Raw genomic sequence first — 27177 nt, 5'->3', positions numbered from 1 at the left:
CCTGAGAGTAGTCTGTGTACACAGCATTGTTCTGCCCTACACTGCTGACATTTAAACATAAAAGTAAACCTCACACACCCTTGCCACCAATTTGCACTTGGTCTTAATTCAGGTTTGCTGCTGGGCCCAAATTAGGGTTGAAACACAAAGCCTACAGGATGGCAGATGTCCAGGTACAGGGTTGCCCAGCCCTAGAAATAACGAAGTGGTGCTTTGGAGCTTTGTTCTTCCCAGGGATGGGCTAAAAAGCAGGTTTTATCTGGCACCTGTTAGCGTGCTTTCTCTTGGGTGGCACCAGACGGGCACGGGTGCCGACAGGCCCCAAGCAGCTTCGGTCCAGAAAAAGTGTGTGAACCTCGAGCAAGAGTGTGAGCCTCGAGCAGGAGTGTGAACCTCGAGCAGGAGTGTGAACCTCGAGCAGGCGTGTGAACCTCGAGAGAGCGCTGTGAACCTCGAGCAGGTGTGTGAACCTCGAGCAGGAGTGTGAACCTCGAGCAGGAGTGTGAACCTCGAGCAGGAGTGTGAACCTCGAGCAGGAGTGTGAACCTCGAGCAGGAGTGTGAACCTCGAGCAGGAGTGTGAACCTCGAGCGAGCGCAGTGAACCTCGAGCAGGAGTGTGAACCTCGAGCGAGCGCAGTGAACCTCGAGCAGGAGTGTGAACCTCGAGCGAGCGCAGTGAACCTCGAGCAGGAGTGTGAACCTCGAGGGGGGGTGTGAACCTCGAGCAGGAGTGTGAACCTCGAGGGGGGGTGTGAACCTCGAGCGGGAGAGTGAACCTCGAGGGGGGGTGTGAACCTCGAGCAGGAGTGTGAACCTCGAGGGGGGGTGTGAACCTCGAGCGGGAGAGTGAACCTCGAGCGGGGGTGAACCTCCAGCGGGGGGCGCTCACCGGTGCGTTTGAACTGGCGCGTCCACATGCACTTGCCCGAGGCGGTGCACTTGGGGCAGTCGGACGCCTCGCAGCTGGTCTCGGTGCAGTTGCTGGAGAGGAAGATCTCGCGCTGGTTGATGCGGCAGTCGTGCTCCGACGTGCAGCTGACGGAGCTGTTGATGCAGGCTCCCTCCGGGCAGTTAGTGCACCATTTACACAGCAGCCCTGGCTGCAGAGCAGGGGGAGAGAGTCACACGGGGCTCCGCGCTAACCCAAGCTGGAGAATTTAGGAGCACACTCATGCATGATGCATCTCAATTAGCAGATGTGCCCCTAAATTCCTTTTCTCAGTTAGTACATACATTTTCAGGAGCACGTGGTCCTAAACCCGAAGCACTGTAGTCCCCTGAAACATGAGCACTCGGAATGCTGGGAAAACAAAGACGCTAGTCCCAAAACATGCCTTAATTCTGTGTAACATAAAAGGTCAGGACGCGATTGTGACAACATTATCTCTAACATACCAGGTGAGGGTGTGATTGTGAGGGCATTCTGTGTAACATAAAAAGTCAGGGCGCGATTGTGAGGGCATTCTGTGCAATATAAAAGGTGAGGGCGTGATTGTGAGGGCATTATCTCTAACATACCAGGTGAGGGTGTGATTGTGAGGTTATTATGTTGATGTGAGATCAGAGAGCTCTGGTACCTGGGCGGGGTTGGACAGGGTCTTGGGGTGCCTGGCGAGGCATTCGCTGCAGGTCTTGAGTCTGCGGCACTGGTCCGAAAGGCGGGGCGTGGGCGAGCAGGGCGACTGGCTGGTAGCGCAGCCCAGCCTGAGACAGAGCCAGACATTGCACAGCACATACAGCCAATGAGACGATGCTTTAGCATTAAGACACCCAATGAGACTTCACTTTAGCATTAAAACACCCAATGAGACTTCACTTTAGCATTAAGACACCCAATGAGACTATGCTTTAGCATTAAGACACCCAATGAGACTATGCTTTATTATTAAAACTCCCAATGAGACTATGCTTTATCATTAAAACACCCAAGGAGACTATACTTCAGTATTAAAATCCCCAACAAGACTATACTTTAGCATTAAAATACCCAACGAGACTATACTTCAGCATTAAAACACCCAAGGAGACTATATTTTAGCATTAAAACAGGCAACGAGACTATAATTTCTAATTAAAACAGGAAACAAAACAATGCTTTATTAAAACAGGTAACGGGACTATAGATTAGTCTCATCTATTAAAGAACACAGAACTACCTAGAAGCGGGGGGGGGGGGCTGTGGGACATCAATAAAATAATTATTTGTGTTTTTTAACAAAACTAATGGTACTATTTTTTCGTTTTTGTTTCGGTGGGAAAATAAAGCACACACCTTCCCCTGGAAGCGGGGAAAGGGGGGGGTGAAAAACAAGCACAAAAGGAAAAGGGAGCAGCCCATCTGGTTGCGGTAGGGGATCTGTGGCGCGGGCCCTCACCTCTCAGCCGTGTCCGAGGAGGCGCAGGCGCCCCGGCACCAGACGCAGCTGCCTGTGGTGCCGTTGCAGGCCTCGGGGGTGGGCAGCAGCGCGCAGGGGTCGGGGGGCAGGCGCAGGGTGAGCAGGCGCCCCAGCGTCACCCCGTTAAAGCCGCCCGTCAGGAAGAGGCGCCCCCCCCAGCCCGCCATGGCCAGGGACACCGATCTGTTGACAGGCTCCCCCACTGCAGAGGCTAGGGGAGGAGGGGCAAACGGAGAGGAGGTCACCGCGTGTGCGGGTGCGTGTGCGGGTGTGGGTGCGTGTGCCACAGGGCCTCAGACCGCGAGGGGAACGCAAGAGGAGCGCTCCATCAGGGAGGGAGGGGCCATGGAAACGAGGAGGTTACAGTGTTAGCTAACTGTATAGCCTACCTAGTACATTTTTTCCGACATTAAACAGTTGCTACTTCTGAGCAAGTGTGAACGTCAGCATAAACAAATAAAAGCTCCCATTTGGGACAAAAAACTGCGTTGTAAAGAGTTTATATGGTGCAAATCAAAATGCCCATTATTGCATAAATCCTAAAAAGATGTTGTGATCTTGTGTTCTAATCACACCGGTGTCACCATATGCTTCAGTAACTGTAACAGACCGCGAGGGGAACGCAAGAGGAGCGCTCCATCAGGGAGGGAGGGGCCATGGAAACGAGGAGGGGGGGCCAGTTACCGGGGCAGTGCTCTGAAGTGACCCTTTAAACCTGCAGCTGGTTCACACATCTGGGCCTTAAGCTGCGAGAAGGGAAACAAGAAAATCTAGCTGACACTCCCCGCACACACCACACCTGATGTCACCAGGTACGCAGGCCAAGGCCCATGACGAGAGAAGCAGCTGCAGTTTGAGCCCCGGAGCGGCACACAACCACTTCACACGCAAGTTCAACCATATTTGAGTTTTTCCTGCATGTGCGACAGCAGTCATGTAATGACACCACACAAGCCTTTGTACAGTTGTGATTACCCTTAATAATGATAATGACCCCGCCCGCTGATGGGGGAATTGCCAAGCTGACACCGTATCCGCGGATACCGGCCACCCTCATGCTACACCACCGGACCACACAGCCTCGCGCTTACGTTTTAGCAGTTGCTGTTTTTATTTTTTGAAACCGAAATATATCTTCAATGTTAACTGCACTGCATATCCAACAATGCAGCTCAATATATAAATGTACAACGAATGCAACAACACTAGATGGCTCTCAGGTCATGTCAGGCACAAAGGCACCGTCTGACTTGTTAGATAGATGCGTCAATAAAAAAATCTATGTCGGCTAATGATTCATGCGTTGAAAATGTCTTTAATTGCAATATTATTTATATAACATGGGGCGACATAGCTCAGGAGGTAAGACCGATTGTCTGGCAGTCGGAGGGTTGCCGGTTCAAACCCCGCCCTGGGCATGTCGAAGTGTCCTTGAGCAAGACACCTAACCCCTAACTGCTCTGGCGAATGAGAGGCATCAATTGTAAAGCGCTTTGGATAAAAGCGCTATATAAATGCAGTCCATTAACATATTATTATGTTTTCAAATACTTGTTACACATGATGTACTCCGGTTCTAGCAATTGTAATGGACACCTATGATGATTGTAAAGGACAAGGGCGCAGCAATAAAACGTCATCTGGTCCAACCAAAGATGATAACGTAACTAAGATTACTCACTTGATTTGAATAATCTTCCCAGAAGACTTGATGGGGAACTGAAATGGGGGTTATATTGGGAGCATGTGGAGCATCTTCACGTAACTTATCATCTTTGGATTAATGCAGACAAACAAGTTGGCAGCGCCATGCAATATTACTGTTGGATTGTTTTCCACTTACATTTTTTCCAACGTTAAACAGTTGCTACTTCTGAGCAAGTGTGAACGTCAGCATAAACGAATAAAAGCTCCCATTTGAGACAAAACACAGCGTTGTAAAGAGTTTATATGGTGCAAATCAAATGCTCATTGTTTCATAAATCCTAAAAATAGGTTGTGATCTTGTCTTCTAATCACACCGGTGTGACCGTACGCTTAGAGACCACTCCAGCGCTGTAACACCGGTGTGACCGTACGCTTAGAGACCACTCCAGCACTGTAACACCAGTGTGACCGTACGCCTTAGGGACCACTCCAGCACTGTAACACCGGTGTGACCGTACGCTTTAGAGACCACTCCAGCACTGTAACACCGGTGTGACCGTACGCTTTAGAGACCACTCCAGCACTGTAACACCGGTGTGACCGTACGCTTAGAGACCACTCCAGCGCTGTAACACCGGTGTGACCGTACGCTTTAGAGACCACTCCAGTGCGGTAACACCGGTGTGACCGTACGCTTTAGGGACCACTCCAGCACTGTAACACCAGTGTGACCGTATGGTTCAGAGACCACTCCAGCACTGTAACACCGGTGTGACAGTACGCTTAGAGACCACTCCAGCGCTGTAACACCCGTGTGACTGTACGCTTAGAGACCACTCCAGCACTGTAACACCAGTGTGACCGTACGGTTCAGAGACCACTCCAGCGCTGTAACACCGGTGTGACCGTACGCTTTAGAGACCACTCCAGCACTGTAACACCGGTGTGACTGTACGCTTTAGAGACCACTCCAGCACTAAACCGGTGTGACCGTACGCTTTAGGGACCACTCCAGCACTGTAACACCGGTGTGACCGTATGCTTTAGAGACCACTCCAGCGCTGTAACACCAGTGTGACCGTACGCTTTAGAGACCACTCCAGCACTGTAACACCAGTGTGACCGTACGCTTTAGAGACCACTCCAGCACTGTAACACCGGTGTGACCGTACGCTTTAGAGACCACTCCAGCACTGTAACACCGGTGTGACCGTACGCTTTAGGGACCACTCCAGCACTGTAACACCGGTGTGACCGTACGCTTTAGAGACCACTCCAGCACTAACACCGGTGTGACCGTACGGTTCAGAGACCACTCCAGCGCTGTAACACCGGTGTGACCGTATGCTTTAGAGACCACTCCAGCGCTGTAACACCGGTGTGACCGTACGCTTAGAGACCACTCCAGCACTGTAACACCGGTGTGACCGTACGCTTTAGAGACCAGTCCAGCACTGTAACACCAGTGTGACCGTACGCTTTAGAGACCACTCCAGCACTGTAACACCGGTGTGACCGTACGCTTAGAGACCACTCCAGCACTGTAACACCGGTGTGACCGTATGCTTTAGAGACCACTCCAGCGCTGTAACACCGGTGTGACCGTACGCTTTAGAGACCACTCCAGCACTGTAACACCGGTGTGACCGTACGGTTCAGAGACCAGTCCAGCACTGTAACACCGGTGTGACCGTACGCTTTAGAGACCACTCCAGCACTAAACCGGTGTGACCGTACGCTTTAGGGACCACTCCAGCACGGTAACACCGGTTTGACAAAATCTAGCTGACACTCCCTGAAGCCCCACACACACCACACCTTATGTCACCAGGTACGCAGGCCAAGGCCCATGATGAGAGAAGCAGCTGCAGTTTGAGCCCCGGAGCGGTACACAACCACTTCACACACAAGTTCAAACATATTTGAGTTTTTTCTGCATGTGCGCCAGCAGTCATGTAATGACACCACACAAGCCTTTGTACAGTTGTGGTTACCCTTAATAATGATAATGACCCCGCCCGCTGATGGGGGAATTGCCAAGCGGATACCGTATCCGCGGATACCGGCCACCCTCACGCTACACCACCGGACCACACAGCCTCGCGCTTACGTTTTAGCAGTTGCTGTTTTTATTTTTTTTAAACCTAACTATATCTTCAATGTTAACTGCACTGCATATCCAACAATGCAGCTCAATATATAAATGTACAACGAATGCAACAGCACTAGATGGCTCTCAGGTCGTGTCAGGCACAAAGGCACCGTCTGACTTGTTAGATAGATGCGTCAATAAAAAAATCTATGTCGGCTAATGATTCATGTGTTGAAAATGTCTTTAATTGCAATATTATTTATATAACATGGGGCGACATAGCTCAGGAGGTAAGACCGATTGTCTGGCAGTCGGAAGGTTGCCGGTTCAAACCCCGCCCTGGGCATGTCGAAGTGTCCATGAGCAAGACACCTAACCCCTAACTGCTCTGGCGAATGAGAGGCATCAATTGTAAAGCGCTTTGGATAAAAGCGCTATATAAATGCAGTCCATTAACATATTATTATGTTTTCAAATACTTGTTACACATGATGTACTCCGGTTCTAGCAATTGGAATGGACACCTATGATGATTGTAAAGGACAAGGGCGCAGCAATAAAACGTCATCTGGTCCAACCAAAGATGATAACGTAACTAAGATTACTCACTTGCTTTGAATAATCTTCCCAGAAGACTTGATGGGGAACTGAAATGGGGGTTATATTGGGAGCATGTGGAGCATCTTCACGTAACTTATCATCTTTGGATTAATGCAGACAAACAAGTTGGCAGCGCCATGCAATATTACTGTCAGATTGTTTTCCACTTGTGCAGATTATTTAGTCAATTATTTTGATCACTGGTGAGTTTACCCGTGATGTGATACGTTGTAAACTGTAATTGCTATTAAATTGCTATCAGATGTTATGCCTTCTGCCAGCCTGTAGTTAGCTCATTTTGTCAGCTGGGTTAGCGGTCTAATGTTAGCTAACTGTATAGCCTACCTAGTACATTTTTTCCGACATTAAACAGTTGCTACTTCTGAGCAAGTGTGAACGTCAGCATAAACAAATAAAAGCTCCCATTTGGGACAAAAAACTGCGTTGTAAAGAGTTTATATGGTGCAAATCAAAATGCCCATTATTGCATAAATCCTAAAAAGATGTTGTGATCTTGTGTTCTAATCACACCGGTGTCACCATATGCTTCAGTAACTGTAACAGACCGCGAGGGGAACGCAAGAGGAGCGCTCCATCAGGGAGGGAGGGGCCATGGAAACGAGGAGGGGGGGCCAGTTACCGGGGCAGTGCTCTGAAGTGACCCTTTAAACCTGCAGCTAGTTCACACACCTGGGCCTTAAACTGCGAGAAGGGAAACAACAAAAACTAGCTGACACTCCCCGCACACACCACACCTGATGTCACCAGGTACGCAGGCCAAGGCCCATGATGAGAGAAGCAGCTGCAGTTTGAGCCCCGGAGCGGCACACAACCACTTCACACGCAAGTTCAACCATATTTGAGTTTTTCCTGCATGTGCGCCAGCAGTCATGTAATAACACCACACAAGCCTTTGTACAGTTGTGATTACCCTTAATAATGATAATGACCCCGCCCGCTGATGGGGGAATTGCCAAGCGGATACCGTATCCGCGGATACCGGCCACCCTCACGCTACACCACCGGACCACACAGCCTCGCGCTTACGTTTTAGCAGTTGCTGTTTTTATTTTTTTTAAACCGAACTATATCTTCAATGTTAACTGCACTGCATATCCAACAATGCAGCTCAATATATAAATGTACAACGAATGCAACAGCACTAGATGGCTCTCAGGTCGTGTCAGGCACAAAGGCACCGTCTGACTTGTTAGATAGATGCGTCAATAAAAAAATCTATGTCGGCTAATGATTCATGCGTTGAAAATGTCTTTAATTGCAATATTATTTATATAACATGGGGCGACATAGCTCAGGAGGTAAGACCGATTGTCTGGCAGTCGGAAGGTTGCCGGTTCAAACCCCGCCCTGGGCATGTCGAAGTGTCCATGAGCAAGACACCTAACCCCTAACTGCTCTGGCGAATGAGAGGCATCAATTGTAAAGCGCTTTGGATAAAAGCGCTATATAAATGCAGTCCATTAACATATTATTATGTTTTCAAATACTTACAATTTTTCCAATGTTAAACAGTTGCTACTTCTGAGCAAGTGTGAACGTCAGCATAAACAAATAAAAGCTCCCATTTGGGACAAAACACAGCGTTGTAAAGAGTTTATATGGTGCAAATCAAATGTTCATTGTTTCATAAATCCTAAAAAGATGTTGTGATCTTGTGTTCTAATCACACCGGTGTGACCGTACGCTTAGAGACCACTCCAGCACTGTAACACCGGTGTGACCGTACGCTTAGAGACCACTCCAGCACTGTAACACCAGTGTGACCGTACGCTTTAGAGACCACTCCAGCGCTGTAACACCGGTGTGACCGTACGGTTCAGAGACCAGTCCAGCACGGTAACACCGGTGTGACCGTACGCTTTAGAGACCACTCCAGCACTAACACCGGTGTGACCGTACGCTTTAGGGACCACTCCAGCACGGTAACACCGGTGTGACCGTACGCTTTAGAGACCACTCCAGCACTAACACCGGTGTGACCGTACGGTTCAGAGACCACTCCAGCGCTGTAACACCGGTGTGACCGTACGCTTTAGAGACCACTCCAGCACGGTAACACCGGTGTGACCGTACGCTTTAGAGACCACTCCAGCACTAACACCGGTGTGACCGTACGGTTCACAGACCACTCCAGCACTGTAACACCGGTGTGACCGTACGCCTTAGGGACCACTCCAGCACTGTAACACCAGTGTGACCGTATGGTTCAGAGACCACTCCAGCACTAACACCGGTGTGACCGTACGCTTTAGAGACCACTCCAGCACTGTAACACCGGTGTGACCGTATGGTTCAGAGACCACTCCAGCACTAACACCGGTGTGACCGTACGCTTTAGAGACCACTCCAGCACTGTAACACCGGTGTGACCGTACGGTTCAGAGACCAGTCCAGCACTGTAACACCGGTGTGACCGTACGCTTTAGAGACCACTCCAGCACTGTAACACCGGTGTGACCGTACGCTTTAGAGACCACTCCAGCACGGTAACACCGGTGTGACCGGACGCTTTAGAGACCACTCCAGCACTGTAACACCGGTGTGACCGTACGCTTTAGAGACCAGTCCAGCGCTGTAACACCCGTGTGACCGTACGCTTTAGAGACCAGTCCAGCGCTGTAACACCGGTGTGACCGTACGCTTAGAGACCACTCCAGCGCTGTAACACCGGTGTGACCGTACGCTTTAGAGACCAGTCCAGCGCTGTAACACCCGTGTGACCGTACGCTTTAGAGACCAGTCCAGCGCTGTAACACCGGTGTGACCGTACGCTTAGAGACCACTCCAGCGCTGTAACACCGGTGTGACCGTACGCTTTAGAGACCACTCCAGCGCTGTAACACCGGTGTGACCGTACGGTTCAGAGACCAGTCCAGCACTAACACCGGTGTGACCGTACGGTTCAGAGACCACTCCAGCGCTGTAACACCGGTGTGACCGTACGCTTTAGAGACCACTCCAGCACTGTAACACCGGTGTGACCGTACGGTTCAGAGACCACTCCAGCTCTGTAACACCGGTGTGACCGTAACGTGCCAAAGGGTTAAAGAACGATGTCGGCCCGCTGCTCTATCAGGCGCTGCAGGAGAAATGCTCACCTGGCTGTATCCAGGTGTTGCAGTTGATCTGATACAGAGACACCGTGTTGCTGTAGTCCTCCTCCCCAGTCCTGCCCCCCACGATCACCATGGTGTCCCTCAGCAAGGCAGCCGCATGGAAGAAACGAGACAGTGGCTGGGGGGTGGGGGAGAGAAAGAAAGACAGGGATGAAGGGAGAGAGAGAGAGGAAGGGATGGAGGGGTAGAGAAAGAGAGAGAAGTGCAGGGAGAGGGGAGGGTAAAGAAACAGAGGTATGTCCTGTTATTGAGGGCTAATGCCATAGGCACTCATTAGCAGTGTAGCCTGTGTCTGTGTGTGTGTGTAGCTAACTATTATTGAGAGGGTTAATGCCATAAGGGCCATTAGCAGTGTAGCCTGCGTCTGTGTGTGTAGCTAACTGTTATTGAGAGGGTTAATGCCATCAGGGCCATTAGCAGTGTAGCCTGCGTCTCTGAGGCTGTACCTTATTGCCCTGGGAGGGGACCAGCAGGGACCAGGTCAGGTTGGGGTAGTACAGACCGTAGAGCTCCCCCGATGGCTCCACGGTCTCCACGTGGAAACGGTAGCCTCCGAACACGTACACCGCGTCCGTCTGCTCGTGGTACACCGCCGAGTGCCCGTACAGGCCTGCGGTACACGGGAGACCCCGTCAATCACCCCTGTCGCACGGCAACGCCGCGGCCTGGCGTGCAGGTGCGGTGCGCGCCGCTCACCTGTAGGGGGCGTCCCAGTGTGTGGGGCCACGGTCCAGTTGCCGGTCTCCAGGCTGAACTCCAGAAGGTGGTGGTTGAAGCCGTTCTCTGGCGAGTAGCCTCCGATCAGGAGCACAGAGGCGCCACGGCGCACGGTGAGGGTGTGTCCCGCCACCGGGGGCAGCACTGAGCTCTATGGAAAGGATGTTAAAAAGTTAAGTTTTTTCCCTTCTGATAACTGCAGACGGAGGAATTCATAAGATGCACAAACTGCTTCCATTTAGGCCACAGGCCCTCTCTTACGTTGTACTCTTTCCACACCAGGCTGCTCAGATTGAGGCTCCAGGTGTCCATGGCGACGCCCTTCTGGGTGACCCCGCCCACCACAAGCATGATGTTGTGGGAGGCTCCCTGGGATCCCGAATGTGGGTCGTGATTGGCCAGGAGCGCGGAGGCGTGATGGTAGCGGGGGCTGGGGGCGGAGCCTTCATCCACCGAGCTGGTCAGCATCTGAGTCCAGCGTTTCTCCGACACGGAGTACCTGACGCCGGGGACAAGCCAAAACCGCGATCACGCCTCCGGGCTTAGGCTCACGGCCTCGTGCCGTACCCACAATCACCGCTGCGCCCTTGAGCGCTGCGGCACGAGGGGCCGCGCCGTATCGCGGATACGGTCACCGCTGCAGGGCTGTTGTTAGGCACAACGCCAAGAGAAGTGCCGTCAAAGCCCTGTTGGTGAATTCACAATACAGCACAGCCTCAAGTGCCGTATTGCTTTTATAAAATGGCTACAACATACAGAAACAATTAATTGAAGGCATAATATTTATTTATTTTGTAATATTATATACAAGTAATGGTTTGTACGTGGAGAGACGCTGTTTGCAAACAGGCTATTTGAATACCTGTTACAGTATCTGGTTTACAATCACTTCAGAATGCAGTCTCAGCATCCAGGTCCGAAACAACCCGTTTTATTAAGTACATTACTAGAGTGTCTTTCTTAGCCGACTCGCTTATGCAAATTGTAATCAGGAAGTTATTTCAGAGCGAGGAAGAGCTCTGCACAGGGTAACGAAGGCCCTACATCCTTCAGATAGTGCTGGAGAAGCGGTTCACACCTGTACACATTTCCCAGAATGCCCTCGGAGAGAGACAGGCCCCCATACATCCAGAGAGTATCCAGGGGGCCCGAAACCAGAGAGTGCCCCATCCTGTGGAGGAACCTGTGAGCCTGGTTCTGAGGAGAGAGCAGGGAGGGAGAACATGTACACCGACCGACACCCGAGTCCAGTCTCTTTCCTTCTTATTACAGTTAGCGGTGGTGTGGGTGTCACTTGTGTTTGTTTTCGGGTTTTCTTACTATGATGAGCGGGTATGTGTGTGCTGTTTGGGTTCTGTGTGTTCTCACCATGGTGAGCTGGGTGTGTGCGCGCTGTTTGCATTCTGTGGTGCGCTAGGTGTGTGTGCGCTGTTTGGGTTCTGTGTGTTCTTATCATGGTGAGCTCGGTGTGTGTGTGTGTGTGTGTGCGTGTGTGTGTGTGCTGTTTGGGTTCTGTGAGTTCTTACCATGGTGAGCTGGGTGTCCAGCAGAGTTTCCCACACCAGGCTGCTGGAGTCCACAGCAGACGAGCAGTCTGAGCCAGCCCAGCCATCCGAGCACCCACACACACCAAGAGCCTGAAACACACACACACACACACAGTCAGCGCACAGTATTGTCAATACACACACACACACACACACACACACACACACACTCTGTGCCCCCTCACCATGTCACACGTGCCTCGGCCCTGTGGGGCCCCACACTCCCCCGGACACAGCACTCTGTCGCAGTTTGGCCCTCCGAAGCCCTGGGGACACTGGCAGAGCCCCCCCTGGCACTGTGCCCTGCCCTGGCAAGGGGACGCCCCATCCTCGTCCTCTTCTGCCCCCTCCTGGCAGCGACGCACCCAGAAAGAGGCATTGAAGCCCTGGGGCATTCCAGAGGAGACGTTGGCCTCGAAGTACACCGATATCACCCCTGCAGAGGAACAGACAGGAAGGGGTTAATGGAGACAGACATGGCCGAACAGGGCCATGCCGAGCTTCTGTCACGTGGGTTTGTGACATCACAACTGCAGCAGAACATTGGACACTAGTATTAATGTTGGCGATCCATGTGAGATGGCGCTGTGAACAGTCTTGATTTCGAGACATTTACATGTAGGAGCGGCTTTTGTACGGCCCACAATATATTTCAAATACAGTATTGAGTTGTCTCCGTTAATTAGTTGTTTTTCTGAACTTTTAAAGAAACTTTAGAAAGTTATGTCGAGTTCCAGTGGGAAAAGAAGAAATGCGGCGAAGAAAATGGAGATGGAGTTTGTCGTCGGTGCTTCTAATGCACTAATTGATAACTGCCACGACTATTCCACCTGTGACGATACCCCAAGATTTTCTGTGATGAATGAAGAAGACTTTCCTTCTCTGCCCGTCACTCCAGAGAAACCTCCTGTCAAGAAAGGGAAAACTGAAATGGCTAACACTGATATTGTCGCTACTCTGTCAGAGTTGATCAATGCCAGATCAGACGAGCTGAAGACTTTGGTCCAGAATAACACTGTTCAAATCACAAGTCTGAGGGAAGAAATGGAGTATTATCCTTGGAAAAAAGAATTCTCTATTGGCTGGCCATCCAAATTCACATTTCTTTACTTCCTTCTACTTCTAATTGTCCACAGAATTCATACTGGAAACTTAATAGTTCCGTTTTGTGTCATGAAGCAGTTAAACTCAGGGTTAAAGAACTAATACAAGTCTTCTGGAACGAGGCTCAGGCTGAAAAAGTATATGGCAGTAAATGGGAACTTCTAAAATTTGAAGTTGGCAAATTTGTTAGGAAATATTGTAGTAATCTTGCTAAGGATAAACGATGTGAGGAAGAAAAGGTGATTTCCACGATAACTGCCTCATCCTCTAAATATCCTGATAAGTTGTCCTCTGAAGAAAAAGAAACACTGTTTGAATATCAAAACAAACTAGATAAGCTCTATCAATCTAAAGCTAAAGGAGCTTTTGTAAGGTCCAGGAGGCGATGGATGGAAGAAGGTGAACAGAACTCGGCGTATTTCTTTAGGTTAGAAAAATCCCAGTCCAAAAATAATACCATTCATCAACTTAGAATAGAGAACATAGTATGTGATGATGCAAACCAGATTGCAAACTTCTGTTCCAACTTTTATAAAAACCTATACAGCTCTCAATATTGCGATGATAATACAGTTTCATTTTTGGATCCTTTAGTTGATATTAACCCAATCAACACTGCTGACCAAGAATTCTGTGATCGTCCAATCTCTCTTAAGGAAATAGTAGACTCAATTAATAATTTAAAGAACAATAAATCTCCTGGAGTGGATGGACTCATGTCAGAGTTCTATAAATCCTTCTCCGAAGAACTGGCTCCCTTTTTATTAGAAGTATTTTGTGAAAGTATTGCCACAGGTGTTCTCCCACTTTAACACAGGGCCTAATAACCCTTATTCCTAAACGTAAGAAAGATTTATTACTTATTGATAATTTGCGCCCGATTAGCCTCCTAAATAATGATTACAAAATTTTAGCTATCATCTTTGCTAAGCGCATAAAAACTGTTTTGGATGGTATCATAGATGAAACACAGTCTGGATTTATGAGGAATAGGCATATTTCCAACAATATTCGGCTTGTACTTGATATATTAGATTACCCAGAGTTAGTCAATAATGAAAGTTTCATCCTTTTCCTGGACTTCTACAAAGCCTTCGATTCAATTGAACATGAATTTATCTTTAAAAGACTTAACAAATTTGGTTTTGGCAACTTTTTTTGCAGAACAATTAAAACATTATACACTAATGGAAATAGCTCAGTTAAATTAAAAAATGGCACATCCTGCAGACTTGAGTTAAAACGTGGCATACGTCAGGGCTGCCCTATCAGTCCTTATTTATTTTTGCTATCCACCCAGTTATTAACTAATCATATCAAAGCTAGTGGCCTGAAAGGTATGTCAATTATAGATAGGGAAATTATTATCAGCCAACTGGCTGATGACACTACCCTTTTCTTAAAGGACTCCTCTCAAATTCCTCCTGCTCTTGACATAATTCGGGTGTTTTCTAATGCCTCGGGTCTTCACTTCAAGTGTGAATTGACGGCAATCAAGAGTTGCCCTCCATCTGTAATATTCCAATTAAGGAGAGAGTCACCTACCTGGGAATAGTCATAACAAACAACCAGAAAGATAGATGTGATTTGAACTTTATCCCGATTGTAGAGAGAACCAGGAAAAATGAATCAGTGGCTTCAAAGAGACTTATCTTTAAAGGGTAGAACGTTACTCTCTAAGGCAGAAGGTTTATCCCGGCTTACCTACGCTGCTATTTCCTTAGATGTTGATAAAAAAGATTAGCAAAGAGATTGACCAGTTGCTTAATAACTTTATTTGGAAGAACAAAACTCATTATATTAAAAGGTCTATCCTAATGAATAACTATAATAATGGTGGCCTCAATTTTCTTGATTTCAGTATACTAAACAACACATTCAAGGTTAATTGGATTAGACACTATTTAAAAGACCCTACTTCTGTTCGGAATTTTATTTCTCATCGTATGTTTTCTAATTTGGGTGGTCTGAAGTTTGTTCTACTTTGTAATTATAATATTTTTTATTTTTTTATTTTCTTTGGTATGTTTTAATATGAAACTTTTATTTTCCTGCTGCCATCTTGACCAGGACTCCCTGGCAGAAGAGATATTGTATCTCAATGGGACCTTCCTGGTTAAATAAAGGATAATAAATAAATAATAAATAAATAAATTATAATATTGACCGAATTCCTGTCTCTCTCTCAAATTTCCATAAGCAAACACTTTTGGCCTGGTCTCTTATTTATAAGCACAATTTTTCTCCAAATAGATATTTTATATGGAACAACAGGGATGTGTGTTACAAAAAGAAATCTTTATTTTTTGACAATTGGTTCAGGAATGGTATTGTACTGGTGAGTCAACTTTTTAATGGGGCGACATAGCTCAGGAGGTAAGACCGATTGTCTGGCAGTCGGAGGGTTGCCGGTTCAAAACCCCGCCCTGGGCGTGTCGAAGTGTCCTTGAGCAAGACACCTAACCCCCAACTGCTCTGGCACATGAGGCATCAATTGTAAAGCGCTTTGGATAAAAGTGCTATATAAATGCAGTCCATTTACCATTTAATAAGGAAAGCTTTTTGGTTACCAAGAATTTCTCTGTCATTATAAGATCCCTGTAAGCCCTAAACAATTTGCTATTGTTTTTGATGCCATTCCATCTGGTGTTGTCATGCTGTATAAGGGTTATGCCTTTCTACCTTCGGACGTGACACCTTCGCTTGATCAAGTTGACACACCCAACGTTGCCGCCACACCATAAAAAAAATAAATAAATAAATAAATATATATATATATATATATACTGTATATAGTCTATATGTTAAATTCATAAATTAAAAATGTTAAACTTTCTAAATATTTCTGCCTAAATGCGCTTTCAAATCCATACTGTCGCGTCCACAAAGAGTTTTCAAAAAGAGCCTAGGCCGCGCGCTCCGTGCTTGCTCCTTTCTGAGGCGGTCGGAAGACTTGCAGCGCGGGAATGTCGCACGGTCTGTCAAAGCGTCACTTCTTTTCTTCAGCCAAGACAAGGAAAAGCTAGGTAGCGACGCTTCAAATATTACAAAAATACCATAGTGTTAACCAGTGTTTTAATTGGAACAAATAAGTGCCGGTACCTACTCCTCAAAATACATACTGTTTAAAATAAATTAATGTTGGTAATCAAAAGAAGAGTCGGTACTCATATACAAGTCCCGACAGCTACTGCCCACCTGAAGCACTGGCGTTAACTATCATTCGGTAATGACAACTGGCGGATCCTAACTCTGTTCGGGCAAGTGGAATACCTCATGCAGTTGTCTGATCGGACAAGTAAAAAATAAATATGATAAATATGTAACGTAATCTGAAAAATAAACAGTGTTTGTTTGAGCTGAAGCGGAACCGGTTCCAGTTGAGCTACGTAGGCTACGTGCCTACCATTATAATGAGAGCTACTGTTATAATGGTACAACACATCAGATTAAAATGGTGACCCGGAGAAGCCCGTCAGATGTCACGGCCGCAAATTGTTGGCAAATCGCCAAAACAGCGCAAATAAAATAAAATAAAAATATATATATATATATTTTAGGGCATTTAAAATGTTTGAGTGATTCAACTACTTCCATTTCCATACTACAACATGGTGATTTTTTCCCATGAAAACGACAGGGAAAGTGTTTATTTTTAAGGTTTTGTGAATGTAGTGAGCTAGCAAAACTGAGAGTTAGGCTACAGTTGCTAAAGCTGACAAAGAGGGCTGCATTCGAATGACGATTATGATTATAACGAGAGGAGCAGTCTCACAAGCTGCTGCAGTGTCCAGAAATGAATACAGATAAAACTAGCTAATAAAAAAGACATTAATCAAGCATCTAAGTTAGTTAGGAAAATTTGTATCATGCTTCTCAGTAGAATTAGAATGTAACAGAACAGAATCTTTAAAGCCATTTTTCTCACTTTCCTTTTGTTTTGCATGGACAATGCATGTAAACTCTGTCATTGAGTGTGAGAGAAACAGAGAGAGAGGGCTTTGAATGTGGACCCAGCTCAAATTATATTGTTAAATAAACAGATAAAACATTCTAAGTACTATTTTGTCATGGTAATTGAGTTAATTTAGCAGAAGTGCCCCTTTTAAAGTGCAATATGTAACTTTTCTTGAGTATCAAATAGTGCTCTATTCTTGAAGATAGAACTTCTAGATGGACAATGTGCTCTTTTAATTGTTCTCACGCCAACATAACTCAAAATACAGGCCTATTTTGCTTCAATATTTACAAACAATACAAAGGTTAACAAAACTTTTATGGTTTTAAAGTACATCTAAAACTACCTTTTAGCTCTTGCAAACTGTTATTCCTTGTATCAAGAGCTTGTCAGAGCTATAAGATAGATTTAGATATTTTTTTTTAAAAAACCTTTAAGAAGTCTCAAGAGGTTATGTTTTCACAGTCTTAAACTTTTTTGCCTTTGCTACACCCCCCTTCCCCTTTCAGACACCCACCACCACACCAAGAGATCAATTCCACAGGAAACACTGAACACACCTATAGGAAAATTATGTTTTCTACCAGCTTCCTGTAAAAAAAACAAAAAAATCAGCACCTTATTCCAAACTGATTGTATCTCTGCCCGTTATGTAATTGCATTCTGGAATAAGCTTGTTCAGAACTTATGTTGGGGAAAAAAATATGGTCTCTTCCTAACAGATATCTACTGGTTAACAAAGTTAAAGAAATTTCTTTTAGGATCATTCATCGCTGTTATCCTGTCAAGTCATTTTTAGTAAGATTCAAGAAGGATATTGATGTAGCTTGTACTTTTTGTAACATGCACCCAGAGACTGTCTTCCATTTATTTTGGACTTGTGAACACACTCGGAGTCAGTGGCAAGGCATCTGTCGTTTTATATTGGACTATATCTATGATGCTTTTGTACTTTGCTTGAAGGATGTATTATTTGGTTTCACAAATTATAGGAAAGAATTAGAAAATGCATTTTTTCTGTGTAATCTCATCATATTGCTGGCCAAGTTTTATATCCATAAATGTAAGGTGTTAAAAATTAAGCCCTATTTTTGTACCTTTAAAAAGGAAGCAGAGTCCTACATTAGAACATTGTCTACCTCATGCAATAGTAAAGCTGTGAAAACTTTAAAATTGTGCTCCAAATTTAACATACTAATATAATTTTAATATATGTACACCTTTTATTTTTTTATATAATTTTACTGCATAATTCTCATTTTATATTTGTTTATGTCAAACTTTGTAACCCCTGGTGTTGTATATTTGTCTGTTCATTATTCCTTATTATTCTCATATTATTTTATATATGCTGTATTTTGATGCTGAAGTTGAATAAAAATTAAAAAAAAACTAGTATTAATGTCAATGAGTGTATCAACAAAATAGATAATCGTGCCAAATTTTTCAAATATCTCTAGTAGGTTGACTAGTATTTTCCGCTTTCTTTTATGTTCATCTGTACTGACACATCCTCTAAGAAATAAATAAAAAGCAGGCAGAAGATAAAACATAACAAAAAATGCCCACACCCTCCCACGGTCACTGTTGCTAGCTAGAACAGGTTATCAGAAGAGGATTGGTACATCAGAAAATGTAAATAAAAAGGAAACATGTTTTTGCACTTTTAAGCACTTTAAGTACAAAGTACATTAAAATCGTGGCGATGAAGGTACCTGATGTGGCTTCCACGGTAACTGGCTGGGTCCGAGTGGTCCCACAGAACGCGCCAATCAGGTTGTGGTCTGAGTGCACGACGCCGTTGCCAAGGAAACGAGGCAGGCCGTCGAACACGTAGACGTAGGAGCTCTGCGAGAGAGGGGTATAAACGTAACCGGAAATGGACAGGAAAAGAGGCCACAGCTACCAAGCACCATGCACAGTGGGAGACAGTGCTGTCTCAAGCGTGGTACCTGGAGAGCCTGTTCCTGATGCTACCCTGCACTTAAATAAGCAACTACAGCCTTGGGCGAGACAGTCATCTTACCTAGCCTAAGGGGTTTACTAGAAGATGAGATTATGGGGTTAGTGACCTGAACTGAAGCTTTAACCCCGGGTTTTCCGTATCATGAACCTGATTGTGTTTAAATCGGGGGAATGCTGCATGGCTAACCAGGCCATGCTTTACTGCTACAGGCTCATTTTTGCAGAAACCTTTTGAAGTAACCATCTTTGTGATGCAGGTTAAGCCTGTTTACGGTTGTCAGCTAAAACAAAGAGACGCTGGGTATGCTACCAGGCTCTGAAATGTTTCTGAGTTTATTGCGAAATCAAAAACAAGCAAAACTTGGGCGCCAGGTTCCTCGGAAGAATGCTTGGGCTGGGCGATGAGGCGCAATGATAATTATCGATAATTATCGGTGAGCGCAGCCACGTGGTGCATAGCCTTTTTTGTCATCTGTTTTTCTTTAATTATACGTGGTAGTAAATCCGAACTTCAGAGGCCAGATGAAATGCTTCCAGGGAACAAACAGACATGGCAACGAGGGCGGGGGCGGGTACTGCTGACATTACATTACATTACATTACAGGCATTTGGCAGACGCTCTTATCCAGAGCGACGTACAACAAAGTGTATAACCATAACCAGGAACAAGTATGACGAAACCCCTAGAGAGAAGTACCGGTCCAAGTACAGGGAACAACCGCATAGTTCAACTTGGACCCTGATGGTTAAACTGATTAACACTAACAACGAGAACGGCAACAACGCAATCTATGGAAAAATATAAATAAATAAAAATACAAGTAGTCGTTAAGACAGTTGATGTGCCTAAGTCACCTATGAAACAGCTGCCTAGTTACAACCCTAAGTTTAGTCATTTACAGGGGGGAAGGGAGGGATGGGGAGAGGTGCAGCCTGAAGAGGTGTGTCTTCAGTCGTCGTTTGAAATGGGTCACAGTCTCAGCTGTTCTGACCTCCACAGGGAGGTCATTCCACCATCGTGGGGCCAGAACAGAGAGGAGACGTGTTCTGGAAGTGCAGGTGCGAAGAGGGGGAGGTGCTAGGCGTCCTGAGGTAGCAGAACGGAGGGATCTGGCTGGCATGTAGGGTTTGATGGCGACGGGGGCAAGGGCGTGTCCCGCTGACATGGCGACGGGGGCAAGGGCGTGTCCCGCTGACATGGCGACGGGGGCGGGTCCCGCTGACATGGCGACGGGGGCAGGGGCGGGTCCCGCTGACATGGCGACGGGGGCAGGGGCGTGTCCCGCTGACATGGCGACGGGGGCGGGGGCGTGTCCCGCTGACATGGCAAAGGGGGCGGAGTGAGAAGCGGCAGTACTCACAGTGCACTCGGTGTAGGAGTCCGGGTGCAGGGTCAGAGCCACGGGCGGGCACAGCTGCTCGGGGGAACAGGTCTGCAGCTCTTCGGACACGGACAGGACCCACAGGCAGTGGGACAGGCCGCCCTGCCCCCCCGCGCCCCCCCGCCACCCCAGCGAAGAGGAGAGGGGCAGGGGCGCGGACCCGGGCGAGGACAGGAGGACCGAGCGCCCCTGGCACTGCCGGAAGCAGGTGCCGTTGTTCCTGAGGAAGGTGGGACAGGGCGCAGCAGTGAGCGGGGAGAACGTTTAACTTTCAGGAGCTCAGCCAATAGGGTGCAGCAGAGAGCGGGAGGGTCATCGAGGGGAACGTTTGACTTTCAGGAGCTCAGCCAATAGGGTGCAGCAGAGAGCGGGAGGGTCATCGGGGGAACATTTGACTTTCAGGAGCACAGCCTTAGAGAGCAGAAAATTACACACATCACACTTTAAGCTTTCATATACTCATCTGCAAAGAATAAAAATAGCAGATTTCTTTTGTTGTGTGGAACCCGGCCTGGCTTGAGAACCCTCGCTACAAACCATGGTTTTATAAAACAAGTTTAGGAAAGTAACCAATTCATAACTCAAGTTTGTGATCTTCATTAGATAACGATACTCCAAAATATCCCAATCAGAGCAGTGTTAAACAACGCCATTTTAGCCAGCTACTCCTGGGTCACGTTGGACCATCTCACCACCCCTCCTACAAAGAAGTAAAAATGAACAAACAAAGCCACACCCACCTGGGGTCGCCGTAGTACCCGGGGAGGCAGGTGTCGCAGTGCGGGCCCTGTGTGTGGTGTGTGCAGTAGCAGAGGCCGGTCTGGTTGTGGCAGTACCCCTTCAGGGGGTCGCCGTGCCCGTTGCACTGGCAGGGCAGGCAGCCCCCGCCCCCCGCCACCGCCGTGCCGAAACTACCCGGCCGACACTGCTCGCAGTGCGGCCCCGTCGTCCAGTCTGGGGGGGGGGGGGGGAACAAGGGGTGGGGGTAACGAAGACCGCTGTCCAAACTCATTCACAGAAAGACAGTGAAAGAGTACAAAACAGGAACAAAAATGGCTCAACAACACGAAGCTGCTCTTTCCAAATACATGTGTCAATCACAAGTCCCTAATTACACACTGGGCAACAGAAAAAAATTGATGTGATTGAAAGAACAGACAGAAATAAAGAGAGAAATAGAGAGCGAGAAAGAGCGAGTGAGAGAGTAAGAGACAGAGAGAAATAAAGAGAGCGATGAGAAAGAGCGAAGAGAGAGAGAGAGAGAGAGTTTGTATATGTGTGTGTGTTTGTGTGTGGGGCGCACACTGGTTTCAGGCCCCCTGGGTACTCTCTGGGTGTATGGGGGCCTGTCTCTCTCAGAGGGCATTCTGGGAAATGTGTACAGGTGTGAACCGCCTCTCCGGCGCTATCTGAGGGGTAGCGCAGTGGTCTCCAACCCTGGTCCTGGAGAGCTACAGGGTCTACTGGTTTTTTGTTTTCACCTTAAAATCAGCACCTAATTGAGACCCAAGACACCAGGGTGAGCTGAGTTAACTGTGTAATCAACTGCTCTAATTAATTCACAAAGTGCAGAGTCACCATGAAAACCAGCAGACCCTGCAGCTCTCCAGGACCAGGGTTGGAGACCACTGGTGTAGGGTCTTCCTTGCCCTGCGCAGCTCTCTTTCTCTCTCTGGAGTAACCGTTCCTGATCACTGTGCTTGGAAGGAGGAGGTGCGGTGAAACGGGATCGGCCCTCACACCTTGGCAGCGGTCGCACAGCCCCGGGGCCGTGACGCAGGTGCTGTGGAAGTTGCAGCCGCAGTCCACGTCGCACTCCACCCCGCTCAGCACCATGGTGGAGGGGTCCGAGGTCCAGCCCAGCGCGCACTCGCACTCGAACCGGGGGCTGCCGCTGCACTGGCCCTCGCGGCACTCGTTATAACACCTGCGAGAAAAACCTTTTCGTTTAAAATAGAAACAAGGCCAGGGGCGTGATTCACAAACAACGTAAGGTCTACAGACAAAATGGCAGCCTGAGGGACTTCACACACCAGGGTTTCTCCTGCACAGGTGAATTTTGGCAGGTGCCAAAGCAAAAAAAAAAAAAAGTGGAAAAACAGGTAGTAGTTCAATGCAAACAATGTGGGATCAATGTAGGCGTGACCGTCATCGCTAGCCCAATGAAGAGCAGCAAAGAGCCTTCTCGGGCCAGGAAAAAACCCAGCACACGGAGCGGCAGTGCGTACAGCCCTTTAGACTGCGTTTAGACTGCATGTACCTGCCCCCATCCATACGTGCTCACGGGGGGGCGACAGGAGGCGGGGGCGGGGCCTGTGAACTCACGTCTGGTTGCAGTGCAGCACGCCGTCGCCGGTGTAGCCGCGCTCGCAGTGGCACTCGTACGACGTGGGCGTGTTCACGCAGGAGGCGAAAGGGTGGCAGCTGTGGAGGCCCAGCACGCACTCCTCCACGTCCGGGCAGGAGGGGTAGGACCACACCGCCTCCTTCTCTCCCTCCACCACGCCCTCCACGTGCTCCACCTCCATGTCCATCTCCGTCACCCGCGGCGGGGACAGGGTCTGCGGCTCGGGGCTGGGGAGGGAAGGACAGGCTTGAGCCGGGTCAGCCGCTCCGCCCTGCGCTCAACGTCCGCTCCACAGACACTGCATTAGGTCATGTGACACGGGCAGACCAACCTGGAGGCGCGCGCTTCTGCCACGGCCATGCTGCAGTTAGGGAAGGCGGAGTCTCTGAGCCCCGCCCAGTCCCCTCGCTGACACCTGGGAGCGGGTGGGGAAGAGAGGCGCAGGAGAGGAGGGGAGAAGAGGGGAGAGAGTACGCGTAACAGGACGTTAGGTGATGGCAGACTGTGTCGTCGGAGAGGACCATACTGCATCAGTGTGCGCGAGGGGCAGCGAGAGCAGGCCTCAGGGCGCACCTGCCGATGGTGGGGTTGCTGTAGTCCCCGCACCAGCCGCACTGGAAGGTCTGCAGGCAGTCTGAGCACGAGGACAGCGCTGAACACTGCTTACACTGCGGCACCGAGTGAACACTGAGAGAGAGAGAGAGAGGGAAAGAGGGAAAGAGTGAGAGAGGGAGAGAGGGGGGAGAGAGAGGGGGGAGAGAGAGAGATAGAGAGAGAGAGAGAGAGAGAGAGAGGGTGAGGGGGAGAGAGAAAGAGGGAGGGAGGGAGAGACGGAGAGGGGGGAGGGAGGGAGAAAGAGAGTGAGAGAGGGAGGGAGAGGGAGGGAGAGAGAGAGAGCAGGAGAGAGAGAAAGAGAGAGAGAGGGTGACAAAGGAACAGACCTGCCAACCTTAGGAAAATATTTTGAGTACCACAACAGTCAGTGTAACGCTTAGTTCACATGCTTTCGCACGCACCACTTCACTTTGCACGCACACACAAGCCTTTCTTCATAATTCTAGCTTTGACTGTTGAAGTGATCAGGCAAAATTGTATAATTTGACCTGATTCTAAAATATCACTTGCACTGCACTGGGCTATATTATGATATACTTGCAAGTCAAAAGTTTGAGTACACCTGCTTAAAACAATTCTTTCATGATTAATATTTCATTACATGATATGTGTGTTAATACAACCTGATAACCATAAGTGAATTGCATTCAATTATTTAATAAAAATGGAAATAATTTATTTTGTATATTGTAACATGTTTTCATTTTCAAGTATTTACAGAAACTTATGTTGCGATGTAAAACAGTCAATTATGAATAAAACCAAGTTTCTGTTCATAATTTCCATTTTTATTTAATAATGAAATAACTGAATCAGCTTATATAGGCACACATCATATAGGCCTAATGAAAAAAAAAGTATTCAATTGAAAAATTATCTAGGAATGTAGGCTTTTGTAACTAGAGGTTTAGCTAAATTATTACCTGAAGCTCCTTGGTAGCTAATGTCAAAATCATAATTGCACAACGTGCAAAATGCATGGTGCGGAAGTTTTGAGGGGCGGAGGCACGGCCATTGCTCCTGATATTTTGCGAGGAACTTCAGGGGGGCATGGACTCGCTTCTTTTTAGTAGGCCTGCTGCTCCCAATTTCAATTTTTCAATTTAAGTTGCTTTATTGGCATTAAATACAAATATAATTATTGCCAAAGCATACATATATAATATGTAAAATAATTATAATATTAAAATCATAATGATAAATGTAACAATATATAACAATAACAGCATTGACAGCAACAGAAGTAAATCAATAAATATGTACAATGCTCTCTCTCCTTGTTAGTATCCTCATCATCTGACATTATGATTATTTTCTAACTGCAAGGCTGGTCGGGTGACTGGCTGCAATAATAGGAATTATTTGCTACGTTAGTAGTCTATAGTCAAACACCTTTGCAATGGTCACTTTGCTCCAACAGAGCGTGCGCGATTCAAAGTTTGAACAGAGAGTCTTCGTAGCGTTTGAGTTACTGCAGCTAAATTACTCCATCATTTAATCACGTCTCGTAACGAGGCTAAATCGTATGCGAGCTACTACTACGGCTAACTATAGACACAAATATATCTCATTAGGATATACCCCTTGAAATGCATCATCTCGTAAAAAGTTACCGAACATGTTTTAACGTTTTATATGTTAACATTACGGTCACATTTTGTGCCCCACTTCCCATTTTACCTCAGCAATGCAGCGTTACGCCTAGGTGGATAATAAAGTACCGCTGCGTACTTTTTTTTTGACCAAGAATTGCGTGGTCGGTGCACAAAATGCGTGCAGGTTGGCAGGTCTGAAGGAAGGAGAGAAACGGGTAGCAAAACAAAGCCTGGCTGACGTCACAAGCCCTGGTGTCTCCAGGTGTCTGCCGTGAAGAAGGCCAGGGGTCAGCGGAGGGTTTACCTGTCGTACCAGTCCCGGCACTCCCCGTAAGGGTACTTGGTGAGGTAGGCGGCGAAGTAGAAGCAGGCCTGGGCGGACTCGCACCACGCGCACTGGCTGGAGTTGGACAGACACTCCGAGCACGTCGTCCTCCTGCGCACAGAGAGAGAGAGCAGACGCAGTGACGGACGGGAAACCGGGCTGGTCCGTCCGCATGAGGGAGGGCAGGAGCCAAAATGGCGACTCACTGGTTGCAGACTTTGGGACAGCCCTCAGGGCTGCGGATGGACACCCCCGGTCTCCCGCGACGACTGCACTGGTAATCCCCCTTCTTGCTGGAGCTAATCTGCCACTGACAATACGGGTCCTGCGGCGGCAAGAGCACATCAGATAGACACTGTCAGCAATCTATAACCGGCTGATAAAGCAGAAACCCAGTGCAATGACGGCTAACCCAGCTAACACAAAATGTACTCAAAATGGTGCTGCCATGTAGTCACAATGTAATACCATTCACATGGGACACCTGCCTCCCCGGTTACTACGGCAACCTCAGGTGGGTGTGGCTCTGTCTGTCCATGTTTACTTCCTTGTTGGACGGGCGGTGAGATGGTCCAACGTGACGCATGCCGGTACCTGAGCGCAGGCAGCACAGTCCCTGTAGTCCTCACACAGGGTGCAGTGCTGGGGGGCCAGCAGCAGGTGGCGCTCCTCCGTGCCGTGGGCCTCCAGGCAGGGCTCCAGCGCGGGGTTCCCGCGGGCCAGGCAGCGGTTCTGGGGCGGGCACCAGCCGCAGGACTGGTCCGACAGGCAGGCCAGGCAGGAGCGGTACTCCGAGCACGACCCCGATCGGTAGGGCTCCAGGAACAGGAAGGAGATCTCCTGCAGAAGGTGGGGGTGGGGGAGGGGGGCAGGGACAAAACAGTCAGGGCCGGCCCGGAGGAGGAAATTCGGCACACGGTCGGGGCGGGACACCTACGCTTCCCCCAAGTATGGACGTCCTGTTCCAGGTGAGGGCCATCTCGCAGGTGTGCCCCGATTCGGAGTTGTTCAGGTAGCCCTCCGCCTGCACCAGGTAGCGGTTCCCCCGGGTCAGGTTCTGGAAGAGCCTGCCCCCGCCCGGCCGGGCCAGCAGACGGCTGGTCTTCTCCTGCTGGGCCCCCCAGTGTCCCACCACCGACTGAACACAAAGAGGGCCAGGGTGAGCAAGTGAACACTGACTGGCCCATTCCACAAAAAAACTGTTTTAAAAAAAAAAAAAAACAGTGGACCACAGAAGAAGAATTGTAGGGATTCATAAAGCTGGAAAAGGCTACGAAGGCATTTATAAAGGCCTGGGTGTTCATCAATCCACAATAAGACAAGCTGTCTACAAACAGAGGATGTTCTGTACTGTTGCTACTCTCCCTAGGCACCCAGCAAAGATCATGGAAAGAGCGCAGCATGCAATGCCAAATCAGGTCAAAAACAGCCTCAGGTTAACAGTAAATGACCTGAAGAAATCTCTTCTGCTAGAATTCCTAAAATTCCTCCTAACCATTGCCAAAGCCTGGAGGTAATTGGAGTTAAAAGAGGTTCTACCAGTTACTAGAAACTCCACCTATGGGTTCACATACTTCTCCCCAACTGAACTGTGAATGCAGATTTTATAGTCTGGCACTTTCAAATCTGGACAGGAACTATCTGGACGGTAACAATTCCAAAAGACCAGCGATGTAAAATATCAATTTCAATGTGAAAATGGCAACAAAATAATTACCACAGATTCAAACATTAACGTACCCCGTTAG

General features: G+C 48.0%; 1 protein-coding gene and 1 long non-coding RNA gene across 5 annotated transcripts in view; one reads left to right on the top strand and one right to left on the bottom strand.

Annotated features, from left to right (window-relative positions):
- LOC118229788 (multiple epidermal growth factor-like domains protein 8) overlaps nt 1-27177 on the bottom strand; it is a 52440-nt gene that overhangs the window by 12183 nt on the left and 13080 nt on the right. For all 4 annotated transcript variants that reach the window (XM_035422150.1, XM_035422160.1, XM_035422140.1 and 1 more), the window contains 21 exons: nt 26367-26567; nt 26024-26269; nt 25636-25754; nt 25409-25540; nt 23468-23581; nt 23226-23309; nt 22873-23121; nt 22290-22474; nt 21288-21501; nt 20527-20767; nt 18915-19047; nt 12323-12573; nt 12117-12227; nt 11669-11787; nt 10852-11089; nt 10570-10741; nt 10320-10483; nt 9856-9991; nt 2377-2608; nt 1579-1705; nt 891-1101 (listed from right to left, as the gene is read on the bottom strand). In XM_035422150.1, the coding sequence (XP_035278041.1) occupies nt 891-1101; nt 1579-1705; nt 2377-2608; nt 9856-9991; nt 10320-10483; nt 10570-10741; nt 10852-11089; nt 11669-11787; nt 12117-12227; nt 12323-12573; nt 18915-19047; nt 20527-20767; nt 21288-21501; nt 22290-22474; nt 22873-23121; nt 23226-23309; nt 23468-23581; nt 25409-25540; nt 25636-25754; nt 26024-26269; nt 26367-26567 (3679 nt within the window). The remainder of the gene's footprint in view (nt 1-890; nt 1102-1578; nt 1706-2376; nt 2609-9855; nt 9992-10319; nt 10484-10569; nt 10742-10851; nt 11090-11668; nt 11788-12116; nt 12228-12322; nt 12574-18914; nt 19048-20526; nt 20768-21287; nt 21502-22289; nt 22475-22872; nt 23122-23225; nt 23310-23467; nt 23582-25408; nt 25541-25635; nt 25755-26023; nt 26270-26366; nt 26568-27177) is intronic.
- Nucleotides 21740-22296, top strand: LOC118230181. Its single transcript, XR_004765807.1, has 3 exons — nt 21740-21883; nt 21973-21974; nt 22158-22296. It is a non-coding gene; the product is annotated as an uncharacterized LOC118230181 (long non-coding RNA).

The sequence above is a fragment of the Anguilla anguilla genome, chromosome 1 (genome assembly GCF_013347855.1).
Source record: "Anguilla anguilla isolate fAngAng1 chromosome 1, fAngAng1.pri, whole genome shotgun sequence".
In the NCBI taxonomy this organism is placed as follows: Eukaryota; Metazoa; Chordata; class Actinopteri; order Anguilliformes; family Anguillidae; genus Anguilla; species Anguilla anguilla.
Note: the sequence above shows the minus strand (reverse complement) of the source record. Positions and strands in the feature narration are given on the sequence as shown.